This window comes from Artemia franciscana, chromosome 13 (assembly GCF_032884065.1).
Source record: "Artemia franciscana chromosome 13, ASM3288406v1, whole genome shotgun sequence".
Lineage (NCBI taxonomy): Eukaryota > Metazoa > Arthropoda > Branchiopoda > Anostraca > Artemiidae > Artemia > Artemia franciscana.
Genome location: NC_088875.1, coordinates 13,366,882 through 13,379,751, shown reverse-complemented (window position 1 = coordinate 13,379,751; position 12,870 = coordinate 13,366,882). Strand labels below are relative to the sequence as shown.

Sequence of the window (12,870 nt, the reverse complement as noted above, 5' to 3'; positions counted from 1 at the left end):
TTCACCTGAGAGGCAAACTGGTGTCTGGGGGGGGGGAGTAAACCGAGGTCTGAGAGGTGCTGTTGTCCCCCTTACCCCATAGAAAATGACACTCTTGGAATTCACGCAAATCCACAACATTTTTTTTTAAATTTTGGTACGATTTTAGATTTTGAGTTGGCTTTAGCTACACTTAAGAACTAGAGATCTCCTTTGCAGAATTTACAAATTGTGCCACTGCATTTTGGACCTTCAATAACACGATTTAAAATTGGTATCACCGGTCCAAATTTCACCAAACCTAAAAAGTTCGCCACCAGGATCTACAAGAAACGTAAAAGGGAAAGTAAGCAAGATTTTATTCAGAACTTCCTTGCGACAAGTGGGATTGAACCTCCCAACCTTCGCTAAGAAGGTCCAGCTTTGTCCACTACGTCATGGCAAGTCGCAAAAGGGAAAGTGATGGTGTAATTATACCTTTTTTGCGAATCGCCACCACTTTTTACTCTACCCACAATGTTTATGATAGATGGCAATAAAAAATTTCAGCTATGACAAAACAGTATAGATGAAACTGAAGACAAACATTTAAAAATAAAAATATATATGTGAGTGTCTAACAGCTCAGATTTTTCTAATAAGAACGATAGTTTAGGTCTGCTAAGGGATTCACTCTGTGAGTCAAAAGTGAGCTAATGTAGAAGTTGACTGTTTTCTTATGCTCTACTGTGACTTTTTTTTGTAGATGGTAGCCTATAAAAATTTGCTAGCCTAGGTTATTATTGTTATATGGATAAAATATTAAAACGAATCATATGCTTGATCAAAATATTTAAAAATCTAAAAATAAAAGAATCTATTATTTAGGTGGTATAATATAGATTTTTGAGCAATTCAGTAGTTGAAGGGGTGATTTTGCTATCTAAATGCTAGTTATTTTACCATACATATTTATTCCAAAAAGTTTCAGAATTCATATTTTCAGTATAAATGTAGGGTTGGGCCTCTGCATAAGGAAATAGGTAAATATATGACAGTTGATATTATTTACTTACCAATAATGTGATTATAGGCCTACCACTTGATGCCTCTTTTATGCTCTTTACAAGTATAATAATCACTTCTATTGTAAATTTAATTTTAAGCACTTTTAAGCTCTTAAAAATGATGAATTTTCAATTAAAGTATGAGGTAGCCTAACAGCTGTTTTCCAACAAAATAATACTACATTTTCTCAGGGCTGTTTTCTTGGTCATTTTTGACAAAATAATGCTACATTTTCTCATTACCAAAATTATTCATAATAAGATTAGGTTAGGTCAAAAAGTGCTTCAATTCAACTTTGCAATAGAAACAATTATTATAATGGTATTGAATAGTATGTTCATTTTATTAATAAGTCAATAATATAAACTGTCATATATTTACCTGGAAACAGTTGAAAAACATTCCTTATTCCAAAATATTGAATATAATTTTAGTTAACATATTTAAGGGGAGAGCCCTTATCTTCACTTCTTTCCTTATTTTCCTGTTTTTCTAAGAAATTCATGACTTTCTTAGAACCTATATATTAATAGAGTATATAGCCCCACCCCCCTAATATGCAAATATATGACCAGAATTGAAGTCTGAATCTAAATATAACCTTTGTTTGCTTCACAAATGAACTTTAACCCCACCTGTAAACATATCTGTATCAGGGTGTATGTTTACACATCATGGGGGTCAGGGTAGAGTTTGTTGTCAGCAAAACTGGACTATATGACCAGCTTTGTGAAATTTTATAAGGAATAATAACTAGAAATAAGCTATCTAAAAATCAATTATGCTTACAATTTATAATATATTTGTCTCTTCAAATCAATCTTTTGTTATTTATATTGATTAATTCATTGGTCTGAATTTTTTTTTTATATATTTTGTTAAATTTTTTTGCATTTTGTACCAATTTTGTTGAGAACTAAGTACAGAAAGGGTAAATTGTAATTTTTGTTTTATTACTTTGCTAGGTAGAAGATGGGTACACCTCTTGATGCACCTGTGTATGCTCCTTTCAAATATTCTAATTACTACCAGTCAATTTCATTTTGAGCCCTTAAAGGGAGAGGCTAGTAGAAACAAATAAAGGGAGAGGTAGTAGAACAGATTTTGTTAGTAGCCTAGAAACAGGCTAAAAATCTACATTCAGTTACAGATTAGTAGTAGGATAAATTTTGATTGGAAGTAGTAGAACAGTAGAGTAGGTTAGTAATAGAAAGATTTTGTTAATAGAAATGGATTAAAAACCTGCATTAAGTTCAAAATTCAGTGGTAGGTTGATATGACAAGCATGGATTTGTTACAATCAAATCTAAAAATCTCAAACTTCAGCTAATTTATCAAACCTTTGCCTATATGTAGTTAGAGTGCTAAACTTTGCAGCAAATTATGATAGGAGTCTAAAGAAGCTATTAATATAAACAACAGTTAATAAAGTGTCAGACTTATAAGATTTTTAAGTTACAAAGTTTGTTAGAGTTGATCATAATATGTTCATGCCTACAAGGGCATGTATAAAGGTTATAATTATGCCTTCCCCTCCCCCCAGATGTTCCCCTCTCTCAATTTTGATTTTTTGTTTCATTTTCACTAAAAACTTTTGCTGGTATTTTAATGAAAAGAGCCCCCCCCCCCCTAGATTTTGAAAGTATACTTTACCCCCCCCCCCCCCCCCTGTATTTGATGTATTTGCTGCCATATGCCTGTGGAATATATGATTGTGAAATATCCACTTAACTTATATTTAGAATATAATTGTATGTCTTATGTTATTTCTACAAGCCAAATACAAAAAAAGCAACAGTATGCCACTAAGGACTCAAAGGGGGGTTGGCAACAGTAATGAAATCGACTAGTATATTTGGAAAGAACATAAAAAATGCCATCAAGTACTATGTTCATCTTCCACTTAGAAAAGTAATAAAAAAAAAACAACAAAAAACAATGCAAACTATTAGAACCAGCAAAAGTTTTGCATATATTCTAGGCTTATACCAAGCTCAGTTTGGGAGGATGAGAAGGCTGAACATGCAATTTTTGTGGTAGTGACTAAATATTGGGGAACACTGTGAAATTGCAAATTGAATGACCTTATTCTTGACATTAGTGAATACCAAGGGGTCATTTCAAGGAAACTGCCAAAAATTCTGAAAACCATTTTAAACACTCTTAAATACTTATGTATATTGTTCCCAAAAGTGTATTGATTCACTTTACTTCTACTTACTTAATGGAAAAATATTCAGCCCACTTGATATATTTCCATTATATTTTATACCCCTACCTGCCTGATGAATAAATATACAGCCCACTTTGTATATTGCCATTATAATTTATACCTCTACACTATAATGTGTACACTACAATATAATACCTCTACACTATAAATAGCCCTCTTGGTATATTACTGTTATATTTCAAACAATGAATTCTAGTATCTTATTAAATAAAAACACAAGTTTTTAAACTGAAACTAAGGAGCAGTATTAAAACTTGAAATTAGCAGAAATTATTATATATTTGAAGGGTTGCTCTCTCCTCAATGCCTCACTTTTTATGCTAAACTTTGACTTTTTGTTCCAGTTACTTGAATCACAGAATGACTCCTGAAAAACAAATGTTGTTTAATTGGAATAAAAAGCTTTTTTAAAACTCTTAAAACAAATTTTACTGCAAATAATAAGGTAATTAGGAGGGGATTGCCCCCCTCAAATACATAATAATTTCTGTTTGTTTCAAGTTGTAATGTTGCTTCTTAGTTTCAGTTAAAAAAAACTTGCGTTTTTATTTAATTTCTGATTATCTTTTAAATAATAATGGGAAACATGGGTCCCATAATAATGGGAAACTTTGATGAAAATTCCCTTTCTGTATAAAAAATCTCACAAAAATATCCCCCTCTACAATAGAAATTACCCCTCCAAAAAATATCTGCATACTTCTCAATAACCAATACTAAATGTAAACAATGGGCAAAGTTCATAGCTAGTAACCCTTCCCCTTGGCCTGTGGGGGTTCAAGTCATCCTCAAAGACATAGCTGTTAGATCTTTAACTAAGCAAAACAAAATGGCCCATCTTGCAATTTTGATCAGGCAACTTCAGGGAAAAAGAGGGTGGAAGAAGGTGCCTCCAACAGCTGCCCTCCAATATTTTTGGTCATTCAAAAAGGGCTCTAGAACTTTTGATTTCAGATCAAATGAGCCTTATCCCAATCTTCTAGAATTGGTGGTTTTAGACAATCACCCTAAAAAAAAGAAGCTTGCATGTGGAAAATTTGTGGAAAAATGGAAAATTCTATATTTTTTTATATAGGAGCTTGAAACGTCTATAGTAGGATTTTTTGATATGCTGAATATGATGGTGTGATGCTCATTAAGAGCACTTGATGTTTTGGGGGTGTTTTCCCTTTTTTAAAAATTGGGCATTTTTTCTCAGGCTTGTAACTTTTGATGGGTACCATTAAATAGCTAAATTTAAACTGTTATTGCAAACTGTTTGATAGGAGAAACAAGACCATGCATCAGCATATTTGATTTGCTTATAGAAAACAGCAGTAACCGTTTTTTGAAGCATTTATAATTCCCCCCCCCCAAAGTTTCAAGGTGCTGGTGTGTTGGTGCTGAACACCAACACCTTGGAATTTAGCTTGTGTCTGCTTTGTTGGCACACAGGACAGATTGTTTGGCACATTCTTTTTATCTCCCCTCCTAACTGAAAACTTTAGCTGTACCCTAATTTTAAGGGGGGTGAAGCCAATGTACCTTTAAGAATGAGACAAATTTACATTTATAATTGTCTTAAATAGTTTTCAGAAGTTTTTAAGTTTTCCTTCAAATGATTTCCTGGTCTTAAGTATTATCTTAATCTTTTGTTATTAAGGGTGTGCATGTAACTGAACCCCATTCAACTGAACTCCTGTTTAACAGAACCTTCACTTAACTGAACCCCCATTTAAGTGAACCACTGTGCTCAGTTTTTTCACTATTCTACAAATGTAACAAAGTAATATTGGATAAAACACAAATTACTATCTCTACATGTTCAACCTTATTGGAGCTGTTTTTTTTTTTTTTTTTTTTTTTTTAAAGTCATGATACAAAACCCTGTAAAGATTATTAATAAAAAAAGCTCTGTTTTCTTGTCACAAAAACAAAGAAAATTAGATGTCAAAAACTATTAGTCAGATCTATTTCTCTGTTTGTTATGTCTATTTATGTTTTATTTCTCTGCCCTTTCACTTTCAGAAAGTACCTTCCCTTGCCAAAAAAAAACCCCCTGCAGAAAATACTCACCACCACCCCATCAACCTGCCAGGTGGATGGTTCCCAGTCACTTTAGACTTATAAAGAAGGACTAGAACTCTCAGTTTCTGATCAAATGAGCATCCTCCCAAGTTTCTACAACCATGAGGTGGAGGTGGGGATGAGGAAAGGGCAGTCCCTCTCCTATGCAGAATACGTTTATATGACAACGAGTTAGAGGTGGGGATGAAGACAGGGCAGTCTCCCTCCTATACAGAATAAGTTCTGCTCATTTTGAGGTTTAATGCTGTTATTAAATGTCAGTTTCTCATTTTTGATGTTTATCAAAGTTTTTGTCCCCTCTTCCCCACTGAAAAAACATAACCCCCAAACAAACATTCTGGGTATAGGCCTGGGGATTTTATATCAATCTCTACCTCTGCCCTCCCCTTGTCTATCCCTTAGATTTATTTTTATATTTATGTGAAGGCTCATTGAGAGCTGGGGTGATTTGATATTAAAATCCACCCTTTGAGGCATATCCCTCCTTCTTTAACTACAAAAACAATCACAGAACCCCATTGTATAGGTTTAAAGTCTGTATATGCAAATGTTTGGAACTGCTAAACAACATAACATTTACCCAAGACAGTGAACCTTGTATACACCTTTAAAAATTTTTGGCTAGTTTGGGAGGGATGGAGATGCCTCAAAGGCTGAATTTTAATACCAAAACATCCCAACTATCATTGTTCATTCAGATAAGAGGAGAGTGGATGTAGAACTTGATGTGTTATCCCTAGGGATGTATTCAGGAATTTTGTTTGGGGGTTATTTTCTCAGCAGCAGATCACACAAAAACTTTAAAAAACACTCCAAAAATGTGAAATTGATATTTAATACCTCTTGATTTCCAGGGATATTTCTGGTCTACACTGTTAATATGAAAGTAAAGAATGAGATTAAACCTCAAAATGAGCAGAATTTATTCTGTATAGGAGGGAGACTGCCCTGTCCTCATCACCACCTCTAACTCATGGTCATAGAAACTTAGGAAGATGCTTCTTTGATCAGAAATTGAGAGTTCTAGTCTTATTTTTTAAGTCAAACTTGATTGTAAACCAACCAGCTGCTGGGGAGGATGTTTTTAATTAGAGGGTATTTTCCAGGTGGGTGGGTAAACACCTAGACCTGTAGATAGTGAAAGGACAAAGGGAACCCCATCAACATACATAAGAAAGGAGAAAAAATTGGTTTTAATGGTTTGTGATGTCTAATTTCTATGTTTTTATGACAATAAAACAGAGCTTTTTAATGAATCATCTTGACAGGCATTTGTATCATGACTTTAAAAACAAAGAATTCCAACTAAGGTTGAACATGTAAGGATTCTAACTTGTGTTTTACTCAATGTTATTGCCTCATACTTTTAGAATACTGAAAACTGAGTATGGTGGTCCAGTTGCACAAGGGTTCAGTTGCATAGTGTTTCAGTTACATGGGGGTTTAGTTGTAAGGGGGTTCAATCAAACAGGGTTGAGTTGCACAAGGGCTTAGTTAAGTATGTTTCATTTACACAAGGGTTCAGATGCACAGTGGTTCAGTTGCACAGTAGTTCAGTTGTATGGGAGTTCAGTTGATAGTGGGTTCAGTTGCAATGGAACCGTTCTTAAGTTATAGTGTTTACCTTGAAAGAGGCAGTGCCAAAGACCATTACCATAAGATTCAACAATAATTTTTGAACAAAAAACTTTGCCAGACAAGAAAGCTGTATATTTCAGGTTCCTATTATACACTTATTTCAAATAAAATGATTGCTATGCCAAAAAATGGTGTATCAGCCCACCTCCCCCTATCCATCTTCAACGGGCCAGATATAGCTATAGGCTCTATACACAGCATATCTATTTTTTCAAACTGGTATTATTTTGTAATATGGACCAAACTGTTGGAGGCTGCAAATGGCGTTTTCCCCAGGAAGAGGGAGAAGAATTTTTAGGAAGAAGAAGAAGACAAAAAAATATTATTCAAAAGTGGATTAAGAAGAAAAACAAGCATGTATGGTTTTGTGTAAATACAGGACACTTTCATTTAAAAATGCAGGAAACTAAAATTTCCTTCTGTTGGAAAATGTCTTAAGCCTAGTTTTTCATGGGGTATTGTTTGGATTAATCTTGGGAAGATCCTCCTCTACCTCTTGTGTCTGTATAATTCATTTTAGTTTTGTTGTATTTTCCTGTTTCAGATGTGGCTACTTCATGATTGTCTTTCTGTCAATTTCTAAGGAGGAAGAAGTCAAAAAAAGAACATTGTTCAAAAATGAATGAAGATGAGCAACAAGCAGGTATGGTTTTAAATCAATATAGATGGCGTCCTTTAAAAATTTGGCAAACTAAAATTTTGAAGGATGCCACATTGTTGTCTATTGGCTTAGGGTTCCCCCAAATTTTTAATTCTCTCCTTTATACAGTCTATATCTTCTCTCCCAATTTGAAGACTCTGTGGGGTTATATATATATTTATGTCAAGATATTCTTTTTATAAAATATAAGGTATGTTAAAAACACCTGCTGATATTTAAATTGTTTGAAGAGAAGGTCCTCACTCTTGTAATCTAAATGTTTGTCTTGATTACTTGCAAAAAAAATTCTTTTTAATGACACCTAGAAGAAGCCAATTTGTCTACTTCTGCAAGTTTTTCTGTCTTTTGCCAAATTTCTGAAATTCCTTAAAACTGATTCTGTTTAAAGCCTATAAGTGTGGTAAAAGAACATTATCTGGGTAAAATTAGATAAGAAAAATTTCCTTTGGGTGTTATAAACTCTATTCGTTTTTTGTTGTTGTTTTTATGGCACTTGATATTAACCAAGTGGCATATAGCAATTGCAAATTCTTTCGGTTGGTCTGTCTGTCTGTCCTGGTTTTGCTAGTTTAGGTACTTCCAGATAAGCTAGGACGATGAAATTTGACAGGCGTATCAGGGACCAGACCAGATTAAATTAGAAATAGTCGAATTGTTTCCCCAATTCGACCATCTGAGAAAAATTAGAAAAAATGAGGTATTTTTAACTTACAAATGGGTGATCGGATGTAAATGAAATTTGATATTTAGAGGGGCATCATGTCTCAGAGTTCTTATTTTAAATCTTGACCGGATCCAGTGACATTGGAGGGATTTGGAGTGGGGAAACCTAAAATCTTGGAAAATGCTTAGAGTAGAGGGATCGGGATGAAACTTGGTGGAAAACTAAGCAGAAGTCCTAGATACGTGATTGACATAACCGGAACGGATCCGCTTTCTTTGGGGGAGTAGGGGGAGGGTTAATTCTGAAAAATCAGAAAAAATGAGGTATATTTAACTTACAAAGGAGTGATCGGATCTTAATGAAATTTCCTCTTAAGAAGGGACCTCGTAACCTGAGACCTCGTAAATCAGATCTCTTATTTTAAATCCTGACCGGATCCAGTGTCATTGGGGGGATTTTTTTGGGGGGGGGAAATCTTGGAAAAGGCTTAGAGTGGAAAGATCAGGATGAAACTTGGTGGGAAGAATAAGCACAAGTCCAAGATGCGTGACTGACATAACCGGACCGGATTTACTTTTTTTGGCAGTTGGGGGGGGGGGTAGTTTGGAAAAATTAGAAAAAAATGAGGTATTTTTAACTTACAAACGGGTAATCACGTCTCTGAAATTTGATATTTAGAAGGATCTTATGCTTCAGAGCTCTCATTTTAAAACCCGACCAGATCCGGTGACATTGGGGGGAGTTTGAGGGGGAAACCGGAAATTTTGGAAAACGTGAAAATTGAGGTATCTTTATCTTAGTCATGGGTCATGGGATTTTAATGAAACCTGATATTTAGAAAGATCTTATGCCTCAGTAGCTCCATTTTCAATTCGAATCAGATCCGGGGACATAGGGGGCTGGAGGGGGGAAACAGAGATCTTGGAAACTGGACATCTTGGAAAACGCTTAGAGTGGAGAGATCGGGATGAAACTTGATGGGAAGAATGAGTACAAGCTCTAGATACATGATTGATATAATTGGAAAGGATCCGCTCTCTTTTGGGGGAGTTGGGGGGGATGTTAATTCGGAAAAATTAGAAAAAATGAGGTATTTTTAACTTAAGAATAGTTGACCAGATCTCAATAAAATTTGATATTTAGAAGGCAATCCTGACCAGATCTGGTGACATTAGGGGGGGGGGCTGGAGGGAGAAACCGGAAATCTTGGAAAACGCTTAGAGTGGAGAGATCAGGATGAAACTTGGTGGGTAGAATAAGCAAATGTCGTAGATACGTGATTGACGTGACCGGGCTGGATCTGCCCTCATTGGTGGAGTTAAGGAGGGGGGTCCAGTGCTTTGGCGAGTTTGGTGTTTCTGGACGTGCTAGGACAACGAATATTTGTAGGCGTGTCAGGGACCTGCACAAATTGACTTGATAAAGTTGTTTTACCCCATTCGACCATCTGGGTGGCTGAAAAGAGAGGAAAAATCTGCAAAAATGAGGTATTTTTAACTTACGAGTGGGTGATCGGATCTTAATGCATTTTAATATTTAGAAGGACCTTGTGTCTCAGAGGTCTTATTTTAAATCCCGAACGGCATTAAGCCTCTGATTTTCCTTTAAATCAATCTATTGATTCTTAGGATTTTGCTAGAGATTATTCCATACGAGCTCTTGGCTCTTCCAACCTCGTCACAAGTGCCATATGAGCTCTTAGCTCTTGTTTTTTTTTTGGGGGGGGATGTCCATTTTGTTTGTTTTAGAAAATTGGTGAATCACTTTTTGCAAAAATGTAATGACAGCAACGTCACTTATGCTTGTTGTAGTTGCACATTGGTTTGATAACTAGATGATTTTTAGTCTGTAGTCTTTCCAGTATTAGAAACTTCATACCAGTTTTTTAGGGGAGGGGGCGTCAGCTCGTACTGTTCCTTAACATGTACTGAATATATCTTTTCGCATATACTGAAATAATTGGGGATTGAAAGTATATCTTAACTTAGAACAATAGTTGAAGTTGATTTATTAACTTTTAATATTAGCCTATATTTTACCACTTGAAGCTGTTCATAGTTTGAAATTAATCCCATTTGTGCTGCTTTGATATCATCATGTTGTACAGGGGAAATTCCTGTTCTTTTACATATGCAGATCAATGGTTGCTCAGCACAGGTACTAAAATCCTGTTTCTTAGTATTCGATCGAGAGTTCCTCAACCAAGAGTGGCTGGGGGAAATCATCTGATGCTTCGTGTTTTTCCCCCCATGTCTCTCCAGGTCTGGAGCTGAGTTGACACTGGTTGAGCTTGCTGTCATACTAGTGATCCATCTCCTAAACCAAATAACAGTCAACACCAGGACTACAAACGCCTGTCTTGACGGACATAGTATCGCAATTCCTGCAAAAATTTGTCTGTTTTTCGAAAAGCAACATGAGAAAATTTGCCTGATTTTTGAACAAGAGAGGAACACCCCCTAAAAGTTAAAGAATCTAAGTGAAAATTGAACCATAAGATTCAGCGTATCAGAGAACCTTGTTGTAGAAGTTTCAAGCTCTCACCTGCAAACATGTAGAATTTTATATTTTTTGTCAGAAGAAAGATCATAGATGGATATTGATTTTCTTTGTTTTCCCCAGGGGTTGTCGTCACGAACCAGTAGTCGTAGAATATTGAGAAACGGCTCATTTGTACAAAAATTAAAAGTTCTGTTGCCCTTTTTAAATGACCAAAAAGATTAAAGGGCATCTGACCCTCCTCCCACCCATTTGTTTCCTGAAAGTGAACTGATCAAAATTCTGATATAACCATTTTGTTGAGCATAGTTGAAGAGCCCAACTATGTCTTTGAGGATAACATAAACCCCTGCAGCTCCTGGGGAAAGGTTTGTAAGTCATGAAATTTCCCCATTGTTTACGTGTAGTATATCTTATTGGGAAGTATGCAAACACTTCTCGGGGGTGGGAGAATTTTCTGCAAGGGGTATTTTCTGTGGGGAGGGAGGTTCCCGGGGGAGGAACTTTCCAAGGGAAATATTACAATCTGGGAATTTTCCAGGATTTCTATGTGAAGTTCATTTTATTTGTCTTACTTTCTCTTAGCATCTCTTTGCCTACATGACAATTTTCATGTAGAGATGTTAAGGGGAGTTGTCCGAAGGAAATATTTACTTGGTCGAAATTGTCTGAAGTATCTTTTCGTAGGTGGAGGGATTTTCCATGGGAGAAATTTTCCACGGGAGAGTTTTCCACAGGATACATTCTCCAGAGGGAATTTTTTACGGCAGCACCCTCTTACTTGGGAAAGTGGGGGGGTTTATTTGTGGGAAGAGTTTTTCATGAAGGCAGGATTTTCGGTATGATTTTAAAAATAATCAGAATTAAGTCTTTTTCAAAAATGGGCTAAGAAAAAGAAATTCGACTGGAATCGTTTGCAAGAAATTTTTGGGTGAATTTCCAGCTAGATTGGAATTTTTGGGGGAAGTTTCTTGATGGGGAGTATTTTATGTTGAAAGAACTTTACGGGGATGGATCTACCGTAAGGGGAAGGAATTTTCCATGGAGGGGCGAGCTGGATTTCCCGGCATTATCGAAGAAGATCAGAAATTAAATGAAAAGAGGTTTTTCCGATTGAAAATGAGGAGCAGCATCAAAACTCAAAAAGAACAGAAATTATTACGTATATAGGGGGGTTACCCCCCTCTCTTTACGCTACTTAATGTAATCATTAACTAATCATTTTCTTTATTTTGTGAAGTGGGAAAATTGTTCTAGATTTTGCAATAACGACATTCTTTGAAACTATTTAATAGGCGTAAGATTATTTTAACAATTGTTTATTAGTATCAACAGCAACAGTACACAATTATCTGTTTTCTTTTATAACAGTTTTACAGCAAAGAAAAACAAAATTTACATGAGGGGAACTTTGCCTAAATTAATTTGCAAGTTTTGTTGTAATTTTTCATATACGGTGAGCCAAATTCGAAACTGCGTTAGTTGAAAAACGTTAAGAAATTAATAAAAATGAATATTTTTTTTAAAAACTGAAAGTAAGGAGCGAAATTGAAACTTAAAACGGACATAGATTATCCCCTTATATGAAAGGGGCTGTCCCCTCCTCAACGCCCCGCTCTTTACGCTAAAGTTTGACTCTTGTCATAATTCTACTTTTTAAAGTAATAAAACTTTAGGGTAAAGAGCCAGGCGTTGAGGAAGGGAGGGTTCCTTCAATATACGGAACAATTTCTGTTCATTTTGAGTTTTAATATCGCTCCTTACTTTCAGTAAAAAAAAGAAGTATGTTTATTTTATTTAACTGTAGAAGGATATCTTAATTGCTTTTACACCACTTCTTTTTTATAGTGTGTTTTATTCATATAAAAGGTGGAAAATCTGAAATGTTTAATAATCCCAGTTCTGTGTTGCACTCTAGCCAAAAACAAACAGGAATTCCAATATAAAACACGGTATTATCAAACAGTTCGTGATAATGAACTGTAAGTAAGGAGTGAGCCGGTCAATAGTAACCAAAACTCCGAAAAGCGGAATTTTGATATTAGTAGATACATCAATAGAATCTAAATTTTATGCTGATTT

The 12,870-nt window shown here is 35.3% G+C and overlaps 1 protein-coding gene across 1 annotated transcript in view; it reads left to right on the top strand.

Moving 5' to 3' along the window:
* Positions 1-506: 506 nt before the first annotated feature.
* The window catches only part of LOC136034546 (E3 ubiquitin-protein ligase MARCHF6-like), a gene marked incomplete in the record, with an annotated part of 64,307 nt that continues 51,943 nt past the window's right edge, over positions 507-12,870 (top strand). Inside the window, 2 exon segments of the mRNA XM_065715777.1 lie at positions 507-587; positions 7,509-7,607. Of these exon segments, the coding sequence (XP_065571849.1) occupies positions 7,583-7,607 (25 nt within the window).